At 40.6% G+C, this 25,450-nt stretch overlaps 2 protein-coding genes across 2 annotated transcripts in view; both read right to left on the bottom strand.

Annotated features, from left to right (window-relative positions):
- Ccdc34 (coiled-coil domain containing 34) overlaps positions 1-3,938 on the bottom strand; it is a 33,237-nt gene extending 29,299 nt beyond the window's left edge. Inside the window, exon 1 of the mRNA XM_041679015.1 lies at positions 3,529-3,938. Within this exon, the coding sequence (XP_041534949.1) occupies positions 3,529-3,875 (347 nt within the window). The 5' untranslated portion in view covers positions 3,876-3,938. The remainder of the gene's footprint in view (positions 1-3,528) is intronic.
- A 3,715-nt stretch (positions 3,939-7,653) lies between these two features.
- The window catches only part of Lgr4 (leucine rich repeat containing G protein-coupled receptor 4), a 100,449-nt gene continuing 82,652 nt past the window's right edge, over positions 7,654-25,450 (bottom strand). Inside the window, exons 6-18 of the mRNA XM_041678839.1 lie at positions 24,443-24,514; positions 22,872-22,940; positions 21,979-22,050; positions 21,724-21,795; positions 21,336-21,404; positions 19,794-19,865; positions 18,757-18,822; positions 17,829-17,900; positions 15,713-15,784; positions 15,066-15,191; positions 14,169-14,284; positions 13,405-13,488; positions 7,654-10,656 (exon numbers count right to left, since the gene is read on the bottom strand). Coding sequence (XP_041534773.1) covers positions 9,380-10,656; positions 13,405-13,488; positions 14,169-14,284; positions 15,066-15,191; positions 15,713-15,784; positions 17,829-17,900; positions 18,757-18,822; positions 19,794-19,865; positions 21,336-21,404; positions 21,724-21,795; positions 21,979-22,050; positions 22,872-22,940; positions 24,443-24,514 — 2,239 coding nt within the window. The 3' untranslated portion in view covers positions 7,654-9,379. The remainder of the gene's footprint in view (positions 10,657-13,404; positions 13,489-14,168; positions 14,285-15,065; positions 15,192-15,712; positions 15,785-17,828; positions 17,901-18,756; positions 18,823-19,793; positions 19,866-21,335; positions 21,405-21,723; positions 21,796-21,978; positions 22,051-22,871; positions 22,941-24,442; positions 24,515-25,450) is intronic.

Here is a 25,450-nt window from a genome sequence, read left to right as displayed (position 1 = left end):
TATATTTCCACCATATACATCTTCTGTAACTCTTCTGGGCAAGGAAATCTAAGAGCAGAACAACTTGGCTAGATGCACAAAGCTCACAAATCTTAGGGAACGCTTAACAACCAGACTCCAGTGAGAGACTGCTCAGGATCCAAAGTAGCTCCAAAGACTGGGCTGTACTGTGTTTGTTGTTGTTAACATATTGTTTATGTGTATGTGTCTGTATGTACATGTGAGTGCACATGAGCAGAGTGCCAAGAGAGGCCACTGGATGCCCTGAAGCTGGGTTACAGGCAGTTGTGATTCAGCTGTGAATGCTGGGTACTACACTTAGATCCTTTGTAACAGCAATGTGAGCTCTTAACCACTGAGCAATCTCTCCAGCCTCCTTTTTAACTGTGTGTGTGTGTGTGTGTGTGTGTGTGTGTGAGAGAGAGAGAGAGAGAGAGAGAGAGAGAGAGAGGCTGATGATTAAATATAGTGCTTAGATAGGCATTCTGACAGACCCATCTTCTTCACTCCTAAAATCAAGTTTATTATAGACTAGTTTCTTGTCTTTTATATTGTTAATTCTAGCAAACAATGTCTTTAACAACTGCTTAATATAATTTTTTCTACCTCATAGATCCAGTTCACTCATTTTCCTGCTATTATTCATTTATTCACACCCTTATAGAATCTGCATTCCGGTAGGAAAGAGGTATCGCTGATGTATTATTTATACACTTCCTGCTTTCTCAGTTTTGCAGAATGACCTTACCTTGTCCTGCATCACCAATATCACACATCTTCTTAGTCCCACATTGGCAATATAGCTCTGCCTTTTACCTTAGGCTCCAGACTTTTCCAATCACCAGACTATCAAAATCAGTATAAAATAAACTCAGTCATTGGAGCCTTCACCCTTCAGTCTCCCAATAAAAGTTCACTTCTCTTAGACCCTTAGCGAGAGTACCAGCACCCCCAACCAGTTATCAAAGCCAGAAATTCATCCACTTGTTATGTCTTCTCTACAGCCTTCGTTATTTTCAAGTCATTCTCTTCTCTAACCCTATGATTGTTCTGAATATAAATGGTTTCTCCTCTTTCTTTCAAACCACTCAACAGCTATATTCTGGTTCGCCTCTGAAACAAACCCTTGTATCATCTCAAAGTTCTTCACTGCACTGTATTACCTTCAGCATACAATCCAAACCACTAAGCCTGACACTCAGGAATTGGTTCCTTCTCTTGTAGCAAGCTGATGCAGGCTTCCGATTTCAGGTTTGTTGAACTGCAGGCTGAAGATGTGTTATATCATTGTGTTCACTATAGCTTTTCCCTAAAAGTGAGATTCCTTTCTGTAACAAGCTTTCTTGTCATACTATCTTTGGATCACCAGCCCGCAAATAACCCAGAGACTTATTATCAATTACAAAAGCTTGGCCTTAGATTAGTTTTTTTCCCAACTAGTTCTTATAATTTGATTAACCCATAATTCTTATCTATTTAGCCATGTGGCTTGGTATCTTTTCTCAGTAAGGCATTTTCATCTTGCTTCCTCTGTACCTGGCTTGCGACTGCATCTCTGCCTTTCCTCTTCTCAGAATTCTATCTTTACAGTGGAAACAAATATTCTGCAACACCTTTCCTTGGTCTCCACAAGGCCTGACGAAGTCTGCGTTCTTTTTCCAGATGCAGTCTTAACTAGTCCTTTGGCCCAGGGCTGAAGTGTGAAAGCAAGCTAAACTTAGGTGTTATCAGCTCATTCGGTTTTTAAATGAGACCCAAACATGCCTAATTTCCCCCCCCCCCCCCCCCCCGTGCACACTCCCTTTTAGTTTTCTGGCTCTTGGAAGCTAATGCAAATCTTAGTAGTTGAGCTGTATTCGGATGGCCTTTATTCCTCCTGCTGCTCAACTATGACATGCTGCTTGGTTCTTTTGAATATTATTACAAAGTATTTATCAAAGCCTTCAAATTGATTTTTTTATGTGCATTGGTTTTGTTGCCTGCATGTATGTCTGCGTGAGGGTGTTGGACCCCCTAGAAGTGAAGTTACAGACAGTTGCGAGTTGCCACATGTGTGCTAGGAATGGAACCCAGGTCCTCTGGAAGAGCAGGCTGGGCTCTTAACCACTAAGCCATCTATCTCTCCAGAGCCTCAAATTTACTTATAAAATATGTGAAACCCACTCTGTCCTGCAAGCTCCCATGAAAAGACTCCTAAAATTTTAATTCAAAGTTCTATTAGGCTAATCAGAGAAGGCCTATTTCCTGTTGCTATTAGCAGTCTGGAGAAGTAGCTTACATGCTTACTCTATGTGACCACCATCCGCATCAACGCACACATTTCACCTCTCACCCTTACCAAGCTGTTCATGCATTTGAGTGACTTATGTGGGTCCACATCTAATCCACTCTCATATGGGTGCCTTATACTGAAGGGAGCTATCTTGCTGCTTATACAAAAAGCCTGGGCTCGCTGGCCTGAGTTTCTTAGATCTCCCATACTGTGCCTGACACCCCTTGACATTCAGAAACTTGTAAGTACTTCCTGAAGAAAACACAAGGAATATATCCTAAAATGAAGTTGTCTTCAAAATACAAGGACAGGGCCTTTGCTCCCGTTTCCACATACCCAAGAATGAGGAGATAGGTATAAGGAAAAGTGAACCTGAGCGGAGAACCTGAGTACTGAGCCCTGGACTGCTTGCAACTGTCTGCCTTTGAGTCAGGCCTAGAAACACATTATCTTCCTCTGCCTTTTAAAAGGCTTGCTTTTATTTATGTGTATGTGTGTATACGTGTAAGTTTATGTGCATCAAGTGGAAGCACACAGGTGCCAGTAGGGCACCAGATGGTGCCAGATCTCCTGGAACTCAAGTTACAAACCAAGTCAAGTCATGAACCACAAGTCAGACCTTTTATCTGTATTCAGATACAGTTCTGTTATTTGTAAATTGATTGATCTGGGCTTTCATTTCGATAGTGAAAGCCTTGTCTATCTCGTTTATCGTCCCTATACCTACACTAGTATGTGGCAAGATGGTAAATGTTTGCTGAGTTGATCAGTGTAAATAAAAATATTAAGATGGTGTTACACTTGGTGAACATAGACTATTCCATTAAATGTCCCTGTTCAGACAGAGGTAACCTGTCCCTGCAGAGTAAGCACATTACTGTCTGGTGATCATACTCAGCTCTTTATATAAAAGCACCTACTTACTACAACCTCGTACCTACTACACATTTTGACAAGCGCTCTGGAGTCAACGATATGTGCTTTAAGGATTTTTAAGACTCCTGGCAGCAAAGTTTTGTGTGCTCGTTTCTATGTACAGTAAGTTTCCATGGAGATTGCAATAATCACTCTCAGGAGGAGGGACGAAGAATCATGGGAAATCACTGGTCCTTTGTAAGAATTTGCCCAGCACTCCAGGATGGAGATGCAGACTTAGAAGACAAGAGGCGGTGGGGGAAGGGTGGGCGGTAAAGGGTTCTGAGCACCAACTCTAAGGCGTGTTGACAAGGGCTGTGAGGGCCGGGCCTTGAGATTACCTGGAGTGCCCCTGTAACTCCGTTGTTCCTTCCAGGCTCGCCACCTTGGCCTCTGACTCACGGGCATCTTCGTCCACTGCCTTTTCATCCTCCCCTTCACTGTCGTCCTCTCCAAAAGGAAAGCTCTGGTGGCCAAGGGGAGACAACAAGGACAGGGTGGAGTTGCTGCAGCTCAGAGGCGGCGACAAGCACACGGTCAACGCCACGTCCTCCAGTCCTGGGTCCTGGGAGTCCGCTATGAGGTCGGTGACAGAGCTCGAAGAGGGGCGGAAGCCCGGCCTGCATCGGGCCAGGAAGCGTGTGCGCGGGACGGGAGAGACAGCCCGCCATGGCCCCGCCGCCCGCATCAGGCCCGCCAAGTTCAAACGGCCCGAGCGGGACCGGAGGCGACTTCTCCCAGCAGGCACCGCGCGTGGCCGCTGGCCAATCAGCGCCGGTCTGGTCCCGCGTTGTCATAGCAACGCTTGGAGACTGGGAAGAGCTTTGTCCCAGTCTGTGGACCAGGACTTCCGCAGTCTAGAGCTCCAAGGTTCCCACTGATAGTGTCAGCTCAGCGCCTCCTGGGTCGCCTGCCAGGTCCTGGCACCCTCCTGACTACTGTGTTTGCTGTGGTGCTGTAGGCCATTTGGTTCTCTACACGTGTCGGTGTCACTAAGGCAGATCCTTTTAAAGGAAAAGGCAGAAGCGGGAAGCCATGATTATTCCCCCTCCTTCATAGAAGGTCAAGATCATAAAAACTTAGCAATTGTGATTATCTGTATTTGTTCTGTCTTGACATCAGGCTGCATTTAAGGGAAGAGAACTTTATCAGAGACTTGTCTTTGAGCACTGTCTTTCACTGTATTGGCAGGGACTGTCAACGCAGTTTGTCAGGGTGTGTGAACTTTCTGGCCTTTAAAAGCGTTTGTGTCCACACTCCAGCATGTTCACACCAGAGCAACCTTAAAATCCCTCGTTCTTTTTATAACAAAAATCCACAAACTGTGCTGCAATAGGTATTTTTCTAGGACCTTGAGGCACTCTCCTTTTAAGGATTGGGGATCTAGGTGAAGCACTCAAGGAAAAACTGGCAGACACTGAAACTGGGCATGTTGTTCAATCTCGGAAAACTACACATACAGCTTTGTCTAGCTCCTGATGTACATTACTGTCAGAAACAACATAAGTGAAAAATGAGACTGACACAATATACAACTTTAATGCTCAAAGATACAAAATCTGATGGAATTTATATGTGTAGACTTTTTACAGGGCATTGAGATATGATAAGAAATACCAGCACGCAAAGGTGAAGCAAAGGCCACAGTGACTACAATGTGACATGCTAGCAGGGTCATATAGCCCTGGGGTAAAGCACTATTTGTTCAAATTTTTAGAAAAAAAAAAAGACAGTGACATTGGAAGACAATTGTACAGCTAAGGAAAGTGACTTAGTAGAATTATTTTCATTCTTGAGTCATTATGGAGTATTGGCATATCGAGTTAAGACCTTTCATCAGAAAACACTCTTAGTATCAGTAACTCGAGACACTGACTGCCTTACAGATGCACAAAGATGGAAGCTTGAGAAACAATTTATTAACAGAAATTACCTAATGGTGTTAGGGAAGGGGAAAGAAACTGGCTTTGAACCAGGAGTTTCCCTCTTAATAAGTGTCCTTAAATAAATTATTTGACCTCAATGATCTTAATTCAATCGTCTCCAAAATAAACTACCCAACTACCCTATTTTTCTCATTAATCCTCAGCTACCTCAGGACCTGGCATCTATAACGGTAAACCCTCTTAAACCCTGGCAATTTCCCACATTAAACCTCTTGGTGTGAGAATCTTATATACCTTCTTTATCCACTTAATGTTTTATTAAAGCATTCTTGATAGTCTAGGATCACTGTGTCCACCAAGTACAGTATGCTTTAGCAATACAGGAGCCTTAAAAGCTCCAAGGCTGTTATGTGGCCTGAGGCTATGGTTGTGTGACTGTAATAAAGGCCCCTCAATGGTCTCTGTTTACAGTGCTATTTGTTACTTGGGCTGAGAGGCAATAGTCAAGATGGGTAAGAGTATACAAATGCACAAATTAGCTCTCCCCTAAGTTATAAGGTTCAGACTCAACAATGTCTTCTTCTTCTTCTTCTTTTTTTAAAGATTTATTTATTTATTTATTTATTTATTTATTATACAACATTCTGCCTCCATGTATGCCCACATGCCAGAAGAGGGCAACAGGTCCCATTACAGATGGTTGTGAGCCTCCATGTGGTTGTTGGGAATTGAACTCAGGACCTCTGGAAGAGCAGCCAGTGCTCTTAACCACTGAGCCATCTCTCCAGCTCCAATGTCTTCTTCATATTTATTTATTTTCACTTTAATCGGCTTCTGTAAAAGTGATTTTTGCTTAAAAATATGTAACTATATTGCCAGTTAGCCTTATGACAATTCTTTTTTTTTGCTTCTTTTTTTTATTTTTATTTTTATTTTTTAAATTTATTTATTTATTAAGGATTTCTGCCTCGTCCCCACAACCGCTTCCCATTTCCCTCCCCCTCCCCCGATCAAGTCCCCCCCCTCATCTGCTCGAAGAGCAATCAGGGTTCCCTGACCTGTGGGAAGCCCAAGGACTGCCCACCTCTATCCAGGTCTCGTAAGGTGAGCATTCAAACTGCCTAGGCTCCCACAAAGCCAGTACGTGCAGTAGGATCAAAAACCCACTGCAATTGTTCTTGAATTCTCAGTATTCCTCATTGTCCGCTATGTTCAGCTTATGACAATTCTATGCTATGGTTTCAAAACGTCTTTCTGCATACACTGAAGTATTAACAGATGAAGTAATATGATGTTTTAGCTTGCCTCCAAATAATCCCAGAGGCAGAGGTATTGAAGGGGTTTAGTGAATGTGAAGATGCAAGATTTATTGTGTGCTGTGGAAAATTGTCAGAGCTGTAGTGGGTACTTGGTGAAAGGTGTGGGCAAAGGGTAATTAATTATACTGTACTTTCTGCTATAGAGGTTTCCAACATTCGGAGTTTAACTCAAACTCACTACTAAATCCAGAATTAGGATGAATGGGACTAGGGGGAGGATTCAGTCAGTAAAGGGCCTGCCTACCTTGCAAGCATGAGCACCGGAATTCAATTCCCAGCACCCACTTAAAACTGCTGGTGTGGTGGCAGAAGCTTGGGCCAGTCTGGCTAACCAGTCTAGCCTAACCAGCCAGTCTAGCCTAATCAGTCAGTCTAGCTAACCAGTCAGTCTGGCTAACCAGCTAGTCTAGCTAACCAGCCAGTCTAGCCTAATCAGTCAGTCTAGCTAACCAGTCAGTCTGGCTAACCAGCCAGTTTAGCCTAATCGTCAGTCTGGCTAACCAGCCAGTTTAGCCTAATCAGTGAGTTTCAAACTAATCAGAGAACCTGTTCCAGCAAAGGTGGGCAGCCTCCCCAAAGATGTTAAACGAACTTTTCTCCAGGCAAGAGTACACCTGCATGCACCCCCCCCCCTTATAAGATAAAATATAAACACAGAGAGAATTGGGTTTGGATCTTATGCTTCTCAAGGATTTACTGAAATTCTCTGTGGTTCAACATTTATCTTCTCTTTTGAAAATTGAGGGCTGTCCTAGGCAAGTGATTGCATTTAGTATCATGCAGGTTGTTAATCATTTGCCTTTAAATAAAGATCGAATTAACAGTATTATTGTTAACACCATAATGTGTTTTTAATTGTTTTCATTGAGCTATACATTTTTTTTCTGCTCCCCTCCCTTCCACAATTTGTTTTAAGCTGTTCTTTGGATTTGGGATAAAACTTTAATTTTTCTAAATTTCAATACAATGTCCTAGACTTTTATAGACAGCTTGAAAATTTTGTTTCCAGTGGTTATCTCCAATAATTCTTTAGTATCCTCTACTTGAAAACTTTATGTAGCTGCTATCCTCTTTTTGTTTCATTTGTTTTGTTCGGTTTTTTATTTTGTTTTGTTTTTGAGATGTGGTCTCTCTACAAAGCCCTGGCCTTGAACTCTCAGAGATCTGCCTGCCTCTGCCTCTGGAGTGCTAGGATTAAAAGCATGCGCCACCATGCCTGACCTATTTCTTAAAAGAACAAAAAAGTTTTCAATAACTTGAATTTTAGGAAGAAAGCCTTTAATTGGGATTTCCTTACCAAGTTATGATTTAATATTTATCAGATGTGTAAATATATTTTATTTAAGTTGTAAATAGATGACCTTACAAAATTACAACACACAGTAAATAAATCCCTCCCACATTTTATACAAACTACATAATTTTGATATACAAAGATTCTGTTTTTATTCCACTGACAATGTACAACCAAGACTATTTACAAAGTCAAAAAAAAAAAGGGAAGATAAAAACCACACACACAAAAACACGAATATAAACCACAATTTAACATTCTGCTACTGGCAGCCACTATAGTTTAGGAGGTAGCTTTAATTAAACAAAATGAACAGAAGCCACATTTCCCAACCTGTGTTCTAAAAATAATTTACATAAGATAAAAATTCATCATATGCACAGTATATACAGTTTAATCATAAAACTGTAATCTAGCTTAAGTTTTCATGTAACCAGGCTACCTAACATGGCAGTGGGTTTGCTACTGACTTAACACAGTGTTAAGTCTCCTTATAGGAACACATCAGAAGCCTACAGGTAAGAATCAAATCAATTAAAAGAATTTAAAGACATAGGACAAGCTTTGATCTCCCCACTCTTAATGTGTGTTCTTGTTTAACCAAAGCATCTGAGCTACAAGGTGGGCTTTAAAAAAATTACTGGGTGGAAAAAAATGTATGGAAGTTTTCATGTAACACCACAGGAGACTAGCTCACTACAAAATAAATGTAAGTGCTTTGTGTCATGATTACTACCAATTTCTTCCAATTAAATAAAATTACCCAAATTTACTTTCTGTATAATCCAAACTACAGATAACATGTCAACAAAATTGGAAATGTCAGAGCAGCCAGTGGCATTAGGAAGTATCTATTAATGGGAACATTACATGGAGCCATCAAACCCCTTGGATACATAAAAAATCTCAGTATTACTTAGTAGTTTGCCATCTCTATGAGGGCCACATAGCAATTTGCCTTTTGCCTTGTCCTACTACTGTGATTGTAAAACACTGAGGGGGGAAAAAAATCACTGATTTCACCAAAGTAATATATAATAAACAAAAATAAATGTTCTGCTATTTAAAAAAATCTAACAGCTGTTAATATTGTCTTTAAAACATCTTCAGGCTTTAGATTTAAAATCATTTGAACAAAACCTTTGATTTATGGACACAGAAAACATGTGAAGGTAATGTTTGTTGGAACTCTCATAGCTCTAGCTGGGAGACAATCCCTTTTTTGGCCCTGAATTAAGTCGTCCTGAGATTAATGATGAAACATTAGGTAAAATTAGCAAGGCTTTTGCTCAGTTTTATAAATTCACATTTTCAATTAAAAAATATTAACAGCTGTCTTTTATCTTGTGCTTAATTCAGAAACAGGTTGAACTTTACACCCGATGAATCAGAAAAAAAACCTAATTTTATATTGCTATGCCATATATCAAGTCATTTTAAAGTTGTATTTATTTCAAATAGACCACACATCGCCGGGGCATGGCAATTCTTTTTTCAACAACATATTATGTAGGCACCCATTCTTAACAAATGTCTGGTTTGAGAAATAAACTGCCACTGTCCTTCCTCCTTTTCTGAGTGACTCCAGGCAGTGATTACAGAAGTGCTTCCCAGATGAAAGGTCAAAAGACGGACAGCTCTCTTTGCGAGCGCTGCGATTTGGTTGACAGGGGAAATGGTCAGACACAGTAGTTCAGTCTCTGACTCTGGGTAGGTTATAAGCGTAGCGCACCAGAGGGAAGCCACGACTCTGGTAGAAGCAGGCTCGTCCACAGGCCTGCACCTGGTCAGAACTGTCGGAGACAAAGGAATCCTCTTCATCCGCATAGTCAGAGTGGGCTGACTGTGTGCCGCAGTCAGACCAATAGCCCTCCGGTCTTTGGCAAGAGGCCACTGTCAACACAGGACAACTGTGAGATTTTATTAAGTGTTTGCAGGATACTGGCTTTGTCAAGAGAAATGACTCACAGCAGTCGCACACGGTCAGGTTCCCCTGCAAGTGGGAATACATGCCACAGTCATAGTAGAAATCCTGTTCCCCACAGCCACCTTGGCTGCTGATGGAAACCGAAACAGATCCGTGTTTTCTGGTCACGCGCCGTTTCAGTAGCTTCCAGTCTTCCTTAAACTTTGGGTTGAAGAAAACATAGAGGACTGGATTCAGGCAAGCAGGCAACGGGAAGAATATCAGTGTAACAGACTTCATTATTTCGGGGCTGATCGAGATTGCCGTGATCAATGGTGCAAATGAGAAAAATGCAACGGGGCAGAAAAAGATGCAATTGGTGAAGATCAGCCAAGCCACGTGCTTAATCATGCTAGACTGGGAGTTTTCCGACAGGTCTTCCTTCTCCAAGTTGCAATACAGTTTCGTGTAGATGATGGCCATTAATAAAAATGCTAGTGAGTTTAACAGCACTAAGGTCACGGTAAATCCTAAGGATGATGTTTCCCCGGTAGGGAACGGCAAGCACAAGGGAGATGCTGAATACTCCCCTCTGTGGAAAAGGGGGAAGCAGCCTGCTACGGCAGCACCGAGCAGAGCTAAGAGGGCGGCAACCCGAAAGTGTTTAAGGTGACTGCTTTTCCCGTTTTTCATTATTTCCTTTGCAGATAAACTCCTCTCCACGGCTGCCAGCGTTAACAGGAACACGGCGCTCTCTGAGGAGAAGACCGCCAGAGACCCAGCCACCTTGCAACCACTGCCGGTCTCCCACCAGATGCCAAATTCAGCAAATCGGCCCCAGGACACAGCATCAAGAAAAGTAAGGATGCCAGTATAGATGCCCATGAGTAAGTTGGACACAGAAATCAAGCCTATGAAGAGTGTGGAGGCGGGCAGTGACGAGCAGGACGCAAACACCGTTACAATGACCAGCGTGTTGAAAAGCAAGGCAACCAGGAAAATGAACCACACTGTAAGGCGGATCATCCAGCTCCCCAGGAGATATTCACAGGGCTTGAAAGCACCTAGAAATGAGGAAAGACAGTTGGAGAACACTGTGGAGATTACATGCTCTGGCTTAGCAATTAAATCCGGAATAAGCTTGCCACCTGCAAAGTCAAAGATTACCACTTCTAAGATACTATAGTCACAGACAAGCTCATTTAAAAAATAAACTGCCCAGAGGCTGGAGAGATGGCTCAGAGGTTAAGAGCATTGCCTGCTCTTCCAAAGGTCCTTAGTTCAATTCCCAGCAACCACATGGTGGCTCACAACCATCTGTAATGGGGTCTGGTGCCCTCTTCTGGCCATACACACAGACAGAATATTATATACATAATAAATAAATAAATATTAAAAAAATAAAAAATAAACTGCCCTTAATTTTTGAAACTAAATATCTGGTAAAGTCACATGGAGATAACCAAAAGAAATTTTAGTTTATGTAAAATTAATACACATAGCGCAATGTCCAGCTAATAAAAGGTACTTGGTACAAATACTGAAATCTGTAATCAGAGGGCTTGTATCTTGCTGTCCTTCCTCTTAGACTGTACAGATTCCATCCTATCCCTTGTGGACCATAATGCCTGTTTCACAGAATGTGCAGCTTACACAGAAGCAGGCTGAGTAGACCTAATCGGCTGCCACGTGTACTGTTAACTTCAGTAAATACTGGCTCCCTCTTTTGCTGGTCTCTACATATGTATGCACACATAGTTTGCTAACAGTTTCAAAGGCAACCCGGAGAGGAAGATTAAGCTAGGTACAGTTAACCTGATCTTCAAAGAAACTGACATTTGAAAGCCTTTAATTGGCTTGACGAAGGCGACTCACTAAGCTAGTATAACTAAGATTAAATCACACAGATATTAACTATTTATAAATAATCTTGGTATAAAAACAGACTGGGTTTCAATGAATACTCATTTAGTAGCTGAGCTGTTTGTCCCTTTTTCCCCTTAGCCCTAGCAGTCCTGGAATTTGCCATATAAACTAAGCTAACCTTAAACTCACAGAGCAGTCTGCTTCTGCCTCCTAAATGCAGGAATTAAAGGGATAAGTCATTATTCTGGATGAACTACTTATCTTAGCCACTAATTTTCATATGCTAGTTATATCACATTTTGTTTAAAAATTCAAAATAAAAAAATCTGACTATGAAGCTGAGCAAAACTATATACTATAGCTGGTTAAAGACATATTTTATTTTCCTGAGCTGTCATGGGAATTTATACATCCAACAAAGTGTCTTATTTTTAAACAATATATTTAAAAAATTACATGTGCATTTATTTATCTTGAATCTAGAGTGTATATATGACATGGTGCATGCTTAGAGGTAAGAGGACAACTTGCTAGCCTTGATTCTGTCCTTCCACCATGTATATCCTGGGGATTGAACTCAGGTCATCAGACTTAGCAGTAAGTCCCGTTACTCCTGAGCCATTTAATCATCCCCATCTTAATCAGATAAAGTCAATGCTACACAGTTTTTGATTTCCATATAACAAAAGCTTTTGAAATTGTGTTGTACTATCCTTAGGAAGTTCTACAAGAGAGTACTTTTTTTGGCCTTTATTTCCAAATCAGAACTCAGACCTCTATAAAAATAAGAGCAGATCTGGACAAGATGGAGCACCTTTAATCAATAGAGTAAGGTGATTTCCGAGTTTGTGGCCAGCTTGGTCTACACAGTGAGTTCCAGGCAACCAGAGATATATAGTGAAACCCTGTCTGGAACAAAACAAAATAACAAACAGGAAAAAAAAAACAACCACCACCAACACAAGCCAGAAGAGAGGTCGTCTGGCAAGAACACTATCCTTTGGGAACTACTTCTCAGACAGGTGGGGCTACTTTCCTAACAACTGGACTCTGTCTTTGGAAGCCTACTGCTTCCTTCAGAAAGCATCTGATTTCACAGAAGGATCTGGACTTTATTGCAAACTGCTTCTGTCTTAGGGTATCTGTCAGAATCTCTGTGTTTCTATAACTCAGGTAAGGAGAAGTCCATCTTCTTTGGTCTATTAGGCAGAATATGCCACTATAATCGCAACCAAATAAAAGGCAGCAGTTTGGTAACTTTCGCAGAACTAATAAGATCGAGGAAGTAAGTCAGAAAGAAAGGCAAATTTGCATTTAAAAAATTAAGACAGACTGTGGTGATGGCACACGCCTTTTATCCCAGCACTTGGTAGGCAGAGGCAGGTGGATCTCTGTGAATGTGACGTCAGCCTGGTATATAGACTGAGTTTCAGGACATCCCGGATTGCTACAGGAAACCCTGTCTCTAAAAACAAACAAACAAAGAAAGAAATGAAGGAACAAGGGACCTAGCCCCTCTGGTAAAGCGCCTGCAGCACAGGAACATGGAGTGGGATCTGATCATAAAAAACCTGGCGTAGAGGCCCATGTCTGTTACCCCCGCAATGGAGGAGTTGGCAGCAGACAGGTGGATCCCTCCAGCTCAGTGGCCAGTTGGTTGAGCTAAATCAATGTATTCCAGGTTCAGTAAAAGACCCTGACTCAAAAAAACATGGTGGGGTAATTCACACACATACATCCCTTGAGCACATCCCTGGTGAATCCGAAGTGACTTTCCAAACTAGTTAGGCTAGTTAGAGCATTAGGCTGAGTTAGAAAGAGGGCTTTTATCGGGTCAACTAACCTCTCCTCTACCCACAGAAATCACATCCTTCCCCAGACATTTAGGTCCATCTACCCAGTGTTACTTAGAGTGAGCAATGGCAGCCACATAGGTTGGACACTACCTGTTGAAGGTGTACAGTGGATGATTATCTGGCTATGTTCTTCATTTTCAGCAGTGCTGGTGACATTTGCTGCATCAGCGGCACCTGAATAGAAAACAAAGTACATCCAACTCAAATGATACACAGTTCAGCAGGAACCAACTTCCCGACAATTCTTCTCTGATGCGACTAGTGCAAGATCAGCTATAGAAGGCTTGATAGCATTAAAGACGGAGGTAAAAAGTATTGGGGGAACATAGCGGACAATGAGGACTACTGAGAACTCAAGAACAATGGAAATGGGTTTTTGATCCTACTGCACGTACTGGCTTTGTGGGAGCCTAGGCAGTTTGGATGCTCACCTTACTAGACCTGGATGGAGGTGGGTGGTCCTTGGACTTCCCACAGGGCAGGGAACCCTGATTGCTCTTTGGGCTGACGAGGGAGGGGGACTTGATTGGGGGAGGGGGAGGGAAATGGGAGGCGGTGGCGGGGAAGAGACAGAAATCTTTAATAAATAAATAAATTAAAAAAAAAGAAGGAAGAAAAAAAAGTATTGGTGGGAGGGAGCCTGGGGGAATGGGGAGGGCACTAGGGTTAGATAGCTACAAGATACATTATATACATGTATAAAGTTGTCAAAGAATACATAAAATATTCTTTTTTTTTTATGAAGGTAACACAATAAATGCCACTTTCCTCACATTTTGATCCTTTTCAAACTGATTAAAACACAAGACAGGCTGATTAATGCCTTAGGGAGTTCTCAGAGTGGACACACTTGCCTTTTTCCTTTGTCACACTGTGGTCTTGGAGGTTGTTATCTTCTGTGTTTAAATTTGCATAAGAGTCACACCCCCAAAATGCACAACACTGATAAGCATAGGGTACTGATAGAGACCTGGGAAAAGAATTGTAAAACACACACTGAATTCCAGATCCACAGACAGGACTTAGTCCTGCAAAAATGCTGAGCCCAGCCAAGGCACCAGAAACACCTGGCACATGCCTTCAGTTGGCTATGTACCCTCCCCAGACCAGTTTCCTCATCTGTGAAGAGTTCTGGTAAACCTCAAGAACACAGCTGAGAGGTCCCCCTTTTATGAGTTGTTTCTTAATGTCTGGATGCAAATCAAGCCATAAGCTAAAATTTCACAGCCATGCAGCAATTTAAATATCTCAGTGATCCTTTTATATATGTCTGAACCATGCCCAGTTTGTCATAGGAAAGGAACAGTCTATTTAAAATCAATACCCCAGGTCATGTTACTTTTCTCATATAAACGAAGTGAACGTATTCTCTGTTTGTACAAGAATATGCTCAAGCTCTTTGTCTGACGTGTCTTGGAACCCCAAAAATGTGCAGTCTCTAGGACAGTTTTTCCTGGACATTTCATGTATCTTGTTGTTGATGATAAGTCCATTTAAAAAAAAAATTCTGACAAACATTATTCTGAGAATATCCAGAGCTTAATTCATGCTCTTGACACAATGGGACACTGCTCATGTTCTATTTTCACCAAGTTTGCAAGGTTAGAGGTAGCAGAGATAGAAAATACTCCTAAATTACAACCTACCAGAAAAATCTGGAAACCACAGTGGGGGGAGAGAAAAATAGGATGCTCAGTAATTTGGGGCCTACTATAACTAAAAGAAGGAAGAGTGGGCACAAACAAACACACCTGAGATTAGCAAAGTCTCTTGCTGCCAGGGCGCCTTTCAGCTTGAAGTTGCCCACAAGTTTTAGTTGATTGAGCCCATTCAGGCCTTCCGTAGGAAGCGAAGTTAATTCATTGAAACTTACGTCCCTGAAATATATATGAAAGATACTTCATCTTAACCCTCCAAGACACAAGTCACATGCAAACCTCTCCATCAGGTTGCCAAGACAGCTCAGCTGATAGGGGCTCTGTGAAGCCTGGCAACCTGAGTGCAATCTCCCAAATCCACAGTAGGCGAGGACCCACTCCCAAAGTCGCCTGTTAACCTCCACATGCGCACTGTGACACGTACACATGTAAAAATAATAAAAAGGAAAATCTGTGCCTATATATTAACATCGCAAATAGATACTTATGATATATAATTTTATCTTACTTAGGTATAATACTCAAAAACTATTAGTTATATTTTAGATAACTAAAATGAAGCTTCGATGTGTTGAAAAGATAGATCTAGCATGGGTCTTGGCATTTAAGAAGCTGTGACTATACCATCACAGCTTAGCATTCAGATAACGAAAGAACTCTCTAAATATTTGACCTGACCACAGGTTTGGTAGGCCGTTCACTCCTCGTGACAGTACTGCGCAGACCATTCGTTTACTCACAGGTTAGTAATTGTCCCAAGGTTCACGAAAGCTCTGCTGTGAATCTCACTGATTAGGTTTCTGCTCAGATCCCTGCAACGAAGAGCAACATGGTAACTATTTCCAATAAACGCTCCAAACTCCAGGCAGTTACTCAGACTACACTCTATAACCTGGGGCAGCAACACAGTATCCCTTAACCAGGTCTTCCATCTTGCCTATCAACCTTTTGTAAATGTTTACAGTCTCTTTCACAACAGTCTTCTTAGAATGTGTTCCCTGTCGCATTAATTGTACCTGGCATCCCTCTCGAACCAGTTGTGAATTTTCTCACTTTATCATCCTGGTACCAGTTCCAAAACAGTGTGATATGATATCACCTTTGATACTATTAACCAGGCAGGAAAAGCCCAAGTCCTGACAAAGCTTTAAAAAAAAAATAATAAATGGGCTTCATATTGTTTGCCTTCCCGAGGCCTAGTTGTGAGGCTGCAAGAGAAGACTAATAATCAATAAGCAAACAAGAGCACTCAAAAGAGCTTCCGATATCATTCTTTCCCAAAGCAGGAAATACAGCGCCTATCAATGTTAGAGCTAGCCCTACGTTACAGGACACACCCTGAAAACTTCTGATACCACAGCACTAACAAGCCAGGGAAATATTGCCACATTTAAATCGGACCTTATTGTTAATTAAAAGACTGAAAAATGTGTAACACATGTCCTGCGTAACAGAAACCCATGACAAGACCAGCTTTCAGTTGTCGACTACCAGTGCTCTAAAAGTGATGGCAGACAGGAGCTGGTCCTGTACCCTGAAAAATGAACTCAGTATTGTGTGTAAAAGGCAGATACAATGCCACCAAGCCACAACTCCAGTCTGTTTTTTCCTTAAAGGGAACTCACTAGAAAAGCAGATTCAATACATGTAATTTCTCCTTAGTGCCAATTTTTCAAATCTTTTCTGTATTTAAAAATTGTGCATTAACTGAGAACATTATATTTTCTGTCCTTAGCCACCTCTATATTCCCAGGCTTAGTAGAGCGCCAGGCACAAATATGTCCTTATATTTAGGTAAGTTTTTAAATGGGTACATCTGCTGCGAATGTACTATATTTAACAAGACAGGTACTCCAGAACAGGGCCAGTAAGCTTCTCTGTGGAATGCCAAAGAGTGGATCTTTTCATCTTCTGGACACATGGTTTCTCCGGCTACTGCTCAATTGTGGCTCAGCATGAGAAAAACAGCTTCAGTCAACATTTCAGCAAGAGGCCTGGCTGTGTTTCCACGATATTCCTGACTACAGGAGGCAAGCTGCAGATAGCACACGGGCTGGGGTCAGCCTTCCCTCGCACTAATGAAGCACCAAACCTCGGCTGTAACTTGAACACAAACAAGTTCCTACTTTGAAATTAGAAGCATTTCACGGCTGAGGACCAAAATCATAAATGAGCTATGAGGAAAAGTACATTCTTTATAAAGTATCACAAGGTAAAGTCTAAATGTTGTTTACAAAATATCAAACATATTTTAAGTGTTATTAGTAACATGGAAATCATTGTGACAGTTTTCATTGTCAACATGACACAATATGGAATACTCAGACAAGAGTGTCAATGAGGGACTGTCTACATCAGGTTAGCCTCTGGGTGTATTCATAGGGCATTCTCTTGATTAAATAATTGAGGTGTGAAGAATCACTCACTGTGTGTGGCACCATATCCTGGGTAGAGGATCCTGGACTGTAGAGTGGAGGAGACTAGCAGGTCAAGCATTTATTAACATCTCTGTCCTGGACTGTGATGTCACGTGACCTGGACTGTTATGTCATATGACTTGAGCTGTGGATGTCATGTGATGTGGACTGTGATGTCATGTGACCTGACTATGAGGTCATATGACCTGGAATGTGAGGTCATATGGCCCAGACTGTGACATCATGTGACTAGGCTCTTTCAGTCCCTGCCACCTTGACTTCCCTGCAGTAACCACAACTTGGAATTTTGAGCCAAAGAAACCTTTCCTTCCCTTTGTCAGGGTATTTTACCAGAGCAGAAGGAAACCTAAGACAATCATGAAATGTAAATTTATAGCTTGACAAAGCTTTTGTCTTTAAATATCACAGAAAAACTTACAGAATCCTTAGGGATGAAAGGCCTTGAAAAGTGTTTTCCTTTATCATGTAGATTTGATTACGTTGCAATGAACTAAAACAAGGAAAGAAAGAATGGGAAAGAGAGGAAAGGTAGGGATTAATAAACAAGAAGGAAACATTCTATGTTGAAAAATAATGTTCTCTGTGAAGATTTGTCTTTAAATTTTAATATTTATATATAACACTAACCTTGCAATTTCTTTATCTAGAAAATGAAAAAGTTAGACTAACTGATATTACGTCTCAAATTATACTGAGAGTTAACTGGTACCCTATCTAAATTCCCACCAATCTTATTCAGATATGAGAGAAGAAAGATGACTAGTGAGAAAAGATTTGAGAACTTGCATAATAAATAGTATAGGAAGAAAAAGTAGGAGAGCAAAAGAGGAGTAAAGAGATGAGAAAAGGAAGGGGTGAAAAGGGAAAGGGGAAGGGAGGAAGGGAGGGGAAAGGGAGAGGGAAGAAAGGGAAAGAAGAGAGGGGAGGAGAGGGGAAGAAAGGAGAGGGGAGGAGAGGAGAGAAGAGGAGAAAATGCAGGAGAGGGGAGGAGAAGAGAGAAGGGAGAAGAGGGGAGGGGAGAAGAGAAGACAGGAGAGAAGGGAGAGAGGGGAGAGAAGGGGAGGGGAGGGGAGGGGAGGGGAGAGGAGAGGAGAGGAGAGGAGAGGAGAGGAGAGGGGAGGGGAGGGGAGGAGAGGGGATATCTTCCAGGTAACAGAAAAAAACCTCATTGTTACAAATCATAAAAGAAATGTTCACTGCAGTAACACATCAGGCACAGGACATTTTATTTACAGGAACACTCGACTATACAAACTTCTGATTTCTTCTAACAATTCACTATTTGAACTGACTGGTGACCTAACAGTATACCACAGCAAAACAGAGTAAGTCAAAAGCCAACTTACATTTCTTCCAAAGCGTGACAACCATTGAAACTTGGAAGGTCTCTTATATTGTTGTAAGACAAGTCCCTAAAAACAACAGAACAACTTAATGCCATTCTTAAAACACTACATAAAAAGTGCTGTGCCTAGAAGCATTGAAAGCAACACTAAGGTCTTCCAGAGAGGATAGCTGGGCAAGACAAACCAGTTTGGCTTTCCCAGATGCTTGTAGGCCTCCAGCACAGACTTGAAATTTATTAAGCTAAAGGATGCAGTGCTGAGTGTAGACAATATAAAATATGCTAAGCTCTATTAAGTTCTGCAACACAACATGTGCATAAAGGTGTGTTGAGTAGTAAAACAAAAGATTTCTAGAAAGTTCTATTTTTCCAGTACATTTTTATGTCATATGCTGTTCTTTAATGAAAATGCTTTGCTGCATCTTTTAGATCATTTATATGAAATTATGTCAGAGTAGTTAACGTTTGGTGCCACTGGGTTTTCTGTCCGTTGTGGTCATCATGTGTACGTTAGAGAATCTACTATAACATGTAATTACTCGGTCATCCGTCGTTTATTTTGTTACCTCCTTTAAGTACTTAAATCAGGATCCAACTGTTTGTTGGGGTGAGAGTTTTCCACCTTCGCTTTTAATTTCTAGGTCAGCTTACACATCTGTGAAAGCTACAATTAGTCCATTCCTGACTCAATGCTTCGGGATCTGCTTAGTTACGGATGAGAAAGAAAATGTGTGCGCATGTGCCTGGGGGTGACGCCCAAGTGGAAACCAGAACAACTAGTCTTCTAGTTTACTTTGCTCCTAATAAAGTAACCAAACAATTCATACATAATAACATAATGTACAATCCTAAAATCAAAATGCAGATGCATACTCCCTGCACTGTGAAATAGTAAGCTCCTCACTTACATGAATGGAACCAACAATAAATAATCAAGCACGAAGCCATCTTATGAACATAGTTCATTCAAAATAAGTGAGCATCTGTAAGACGCATAATAGAGAGGCATACGGAGAAGGAGAGGATCACCCAACTCACAGAGTTCTCAGCATCTTTTGGTTCTGGCACAGATTATCAGGTATGCTGCTTATCTTTGTCCCAGTCAAGGTTCTGTGGGAAAACAATTGTTCATCTAAGAGACAGTTCAAGTCAGGACAGTAAATGAAACATTTCTCTCATATACAATAAGTGAATGATCGTACTCCAGTGCACAGGTGCCTGTGCACCCCGCTGCCTAACCACCAACGAAGATAGGCACGGGGAAGGTGAAGTAACTCTCAACACATCTTCACAAAAATGAAAAAGAGCTGTGGCCCAGTGTTAACACTGTCCAGGTAACGGGTTTGATTTCCTCCAACCTGTTATCTCTGCTCACACCTAGCACATTTGACCCTGAACCCAACTGCAAATCACATTTCTACCCTTTCCTTCTGTCAGCCAGCTCTGCACTCTGAAATATTCTTGCTCTTTCCTCTGCCTCTTTTCCCACTTGTAGTCGATCACCAGCTATTTCTTCTAATAGAGTATGCTACTACCTGACCTTTCCTCTCCTTTCTTTTTGCTACTATGCAGATCAAGGGTGAAATATTTCAATATTTCAGAAAGCAAGCAGTAAAAGAATCTGATCATGCCCTCTGTTCTAGAAGAACTCCAATATGGACTGGATGCCTGGAGCACAGCTGACTGGTGCTATCTAGTCCCTGGGCTTTGGCCATGACATCATTGTTCTACATCTTGATCTCTTTACTGTACACTCTCCTCTCTCTACCTGGTCCAGTATTCTCAACATGCACAAACTACCTTAAAGACCAAATTGGAACTCTTTCTTGGTGCTTCCCTACCTCTTTTATTCCCTACATGAAAATCTTAACACTAAAATAGCACACCAGAGTAAAGCTTCTACAGATAATAGCCCTCAGCTACAAAGGCCCAAGGTGGCTGGCTATCTGGTAGGCTGAGGGCAAAATCTCAAATGGACCTCTATGCCCTTCACTGGCCACTGACTAGGAATCTTGTTTGTAGCCAGACGTTCAGGGGCTCAAGACGGTCATTTTAAAATCTTGTCTCAAATCATTTTCCAAATGTCTCATCCCACATCCCATTCCATGTGATTCTTATCTATATTTAATCATCTGTATGCTGCCTTAGTATATGTTTTGTATTCATAGTCTAATTATAAAAATTTAATTCTGAAAGACTGGACATTATTAATTTTCATAAACTGCAACCCTTCCATGGTGGTTTTGTTTTGTTTTTGTTGGGTTTTTTGTTTTGTTTTGTTTATTTGTTTGTTGGTTTGTTTGGTCCTGCCTTTGGATTTCTGAAGTTCTGCTTCTAATTAGCCATTTAGTTGCTACTTTTTTTCAGTAACCTTCTCAGATCTGTCCACAGCTGATGGAGGCTGCACTCTGTCTCAGCTACACAACCTCCAGCCTAATACACTCATCTTGACAGTCACAAAAGGAGTTTGGAAGAATGGCCGTAAATCCACTCCCATCACTAAAAAGCACTGGCTCTCTGCTAGCACACTGGACTGCAATGACATCTTTCCATGACCCGGCTTTAAAGCACCCCACATACAGACTCTCCAGATGGCCCGTTCCGGTCAGATTGGGGAACCACTGCACCAGGTTTGCACCACGAATGACTCTAAGTAATTGGAGAGAGAGAAAAAAATTAATTTAAAACAAACTTTTCTTTCATAGTATTTTCATTTTGTAATCTTGAAATTACATAAACATATATACTGGTTTCATCTCTTGAAGGTTCTTAAACATGTAAACATTTGGTGAAGTACTCACATAAATAAGAATACTGTTATGTTGTTAAAAGTTACCCTTTGAAATGCCACATAGAGGGCAGAGAAAGGGTATTTGCTTTATGAAGCTACAACAATGCTAATTCTTGCTTTTTATTTAACAAGCTGCATAAATATTCAGGTGTGTTTTTAAACTTGCATAATACTTACAAGGAATGCAGTTCAGACAGGTTGTGAAATGCTGAATTCCCCACAAAAGACAGCGGATTATCATACAAATGGCTGTGAAAATATCCAAAAGAGGCAACGTTTTCATATGCTGATGAGCACTCTGAGATTAAATCTATGTCCCCTGTGTCCATATATTAGAAAGCCCTAGTTTTTTACTTTTGATGCTGATGTCTGGTATTTCTAGACATAGCTGCACATGATTATATATTCAAAGAAACTTTCAAAAATACTTACATCGTTCTTAACAGTGGATTACCACCAAATGCTCCATCGGGGATAACAGAAATAGAATTGCTGTGAAATCCCCTAGAAGAACAGGAGAGAAACACTTAGAAACCAGTTAAAACCGGAGTGCCCACTGCTGCTCAGCATCACATAAAACAGAAGGGATAATGCTAACATAAACATCGTTCAAACTGAGAAACCTGAATTTTGAATTCCAGGTCATTTTTTACTTCATTCTTAAGCCCTCTCTTTAGCCTGGTTTCTTATTGGTCTCTTGTTGCTTCGCCATCAGACAACTTTATAGCATGAAGATCTACGGAGAAATAAGCTCCAAATCTCCATCACAGAGGCCTGTATTTTACCTCTGCATTAGGACTTTTCAACTTGTAACAGTCTCTGTTGTTCCACATACATTACTATCTCCGTTCAAGACAAACCCCGCCTCCAGACGCTCTCATCCCTTTCACGTCTGTACGTTTTCCCACCCTTTAGGTCTGGTCAAATTCCTTTCTTTCAGTGATTTATCTTCCAATGACCCCAGGCTTCAGTGAGATCTTTCTGTGGAATGATCTGTCTTATTTGTTCACACCTGAATTCTCTATGGAAACAGTTGTGTGCTGATATTTAGGTCCCACCTTTCTGGTGAAACTAAGACTGTAAGGTCATCCAGGCAGCCTGTACCTCACGCCTTTTAGTTTCTGTAGCCTGCATCCCTGTACAGTAACCTATGCTCACAACCATTTGTGCTGGCTAATACAGTGTGATTTGTGGCCTGACTGTGTATATGTCTGTGTGTGTTATAGATCTAGGTAACGAGAAGGATATGCTCCAAGACCTAGTTACTAGAGCATTGAATGATGAGTTCCAGGATGCTCAGCATAAGGGGAAAAAGCAACACTTACAGCTCTTTCAGGCTGGGAAGGGCTTTAATAGCCTGAGGAAATTCATCCAAATTATTATAATTCAAGTCCCTAGGGGAAAAAATAAGAGAAAATATCTAAGAATAGTGATTAGCTGTTATAATTCATCAGACATTCTGGTATAAATGCATGTTAAATTATCACAACCCATAGTTGGCAATCTTTCTCTCCCAACTACACTGTCATTTAAAACCATATAGGAGCTAAATTTAATTTACAGATATTTAGAAAATATTAAAAAAGAAAAGTTATCTTTATGGTTTTTTTTTTTTTTTTTTTTGGTTCAAGCTCAGGGAACTGTCAGATCATATGCCACGGAGGACTAACCACAAGAATCTCGTGTCATTTCTTAGAAAATTTACCATCAAGTAGAATTTATTGAGTATCCATGTAAGAGTATGAACTGAGGCTTCCCTTGGAGTAGACAGCAATTCTGGTTTAAGAACTTGAAATGAGAAGCCATTGGAAAGACTGGCACTGTTCTCATGCAGGTCATGAATTACTGATAATGATATATTCAGTAGGGAGAGATAAAGCCACGGTGGTTTATAACAAAGCAGGTCTAGTTCTGAGAGTAATTAAATTTTAATTTCTCCTAACATAAAGAACATGATGGCATTTGGTGACTGTGGATGATTTCAGAATGAGAGAGAAAAGAAATTCAAGAGCCCAGCTCCTTTGGAATCTATTATTTTCCTTTTCTACATAGAAGCGAAAATGGCAAATAAAAGCTGAATTAACCGGAAGAGAATTAATTTTAATATAATTTGAACAGCATGCATGGGCTAGCTTTCATTACTACCTAGGTGAATACATCTAGCAGAGGAGACCTGAGTTTAGAGATCTCTTCCTCCAGTTTTAACTCAAATATCCACTGGTGTTTATTATGTGTTTTGACAGGAAGGTTGATCAAGGTCCTATAACATTTGAAGTCTTCTCAATAGCTCACAGTTAACTAGAATTTCAGGATATAGGTAATAATGCAACTAATATAAACTAAAACAAGAAAAACAGTCTAGTCTCAGTTACACATAATTATCCAAGGTCTGTTACTTTAAGACTGGAACAACGTGCAGCCCAAATACTCAGAAATCCCTCTTCAGCTAGAGGGAACACAGCATCATGCAATATTTTAAGATATTATTTTGTCACATATCAGCATTTGAAAGCAGACATGCTGTTTCAACCCAGTTTAAAGAATTAGCTAGGTTACTAAAATCATCAAGAAAAGTCAACAGTAGCAAACTATTCCAAATAGAATTGGGTTTTAGAAATGTCAAAGTTCCCAAACTGTCACCAATTTAACAAAATTAATGTTTTGGAAAGGTACAAATCTTTAGGGGAGGGTTTGAAGTTCACATTTAAGTATCAGTTTTGAATCACAAATTGAAATTATTTTTCACAAGTGGGTTATTAGATAGTGAAAATTGAATTGTTAATTGAAGTGAATTAATAATGAGCTATTCTCAACAAGGTCCTCCCTTTAACTGCAGTAAGTTTAAGACTGTACTATCCCAATACAGTGTGATTGTATAAAATGTAAATGTACTCACAATGTTTCCAGGTTATCTAGTCCATTGAAACAGTGTTGACTGAGGCTTTTAATTTTATTGTTATGAAGATGCCTATGGGAAAAAAAAAACACCAAAATGACACTCACATCTCTCAAACGCAACTGCTATAAGCTTAATGTGTCTAAACTGGTATGGCTGAAAGCAGCGGGATAGCTAAACATTTCCACACTCAATTACAGAAAGCTGGCAGTGGCCTACTACACAGATGCCCTGAACACAGAATAGCAACATTTGGGGAAAGCTAATGCCGACAATGGCGACACATTGAAGATTACTTGATTTTGGTTCATATCAAAATAAAACTTTAGATTAGCTCCTTCATATGAAACAGAGCACTGGTGCATTCTCTGTGGTAAGAAGGCAGGATTATGGACTTTACATCACTGAGGATGGAAACAGATTCTAAAAGAAATGAGACCATCAAAAACAAGAAGGGGCAAAGGTGGCACACGCCTTTAATCTCAGCAAAGGCAGGGGGATCTCTGTGAGTTCAAGACCATCCTGGTCTACAGATCGAGTTCCAGGACAGTCAGGGCTTTTACACAGAGAAACCCTATGTTGAAAAACCAAAAAAGAAAAAGAGAGAAAAAAAAAAGAAAAAAGAAAGAAGAAATGAGGCTGTATTATGTCTACTGAGGTTTGGAAGATGAAACATTTTATATCTTTCAAGAATTTTCTGAGGAGAAAAGTTGGAAAAATATAAAACATCCTTTGAACTCATTTCTGAGCATTTTAAAACAGTTTCCCTTCTTTTACTATTGAATAAACAAATGCACTATTAGGATAGAAACAAAGATTTTACAAAGTTATAAAAAAGTACTTGATGAATGAACCAATTATTTTTACAAGATGAATACAAGTGGCTACTTATTTTTAAAAGACTCAACATCTTTGACTAGATATTATTCAAGAAGTTAGCATGCTTGAGGTTATCAAAGGCTACTCCCCCAAATACTAACTGTCCAGAAGCAGGACCACTGGGTCACT

The sequence above is a fragment of the Microtus oregoni genome, unplaced genomic scaffold (assembly GCF_018167655.1).
Source record: "Microtus oregoni isolate MIOR12 unplaced genomic scaffold, Mior012 000031F_ref0000149, whole genome shotgun sequence".
NCBI classification, from domain to species: Eukaryota; Metazoa; Chordata; class Mammalia; order Rodentia; family Cricetidae; genus Microtus; species Microtus oregoni.
The sequence above is the reverse complement of the archived record's forward strand: the minus strand, read 5'-3'. Positions and strand labels throughout refer to the sequence as shown.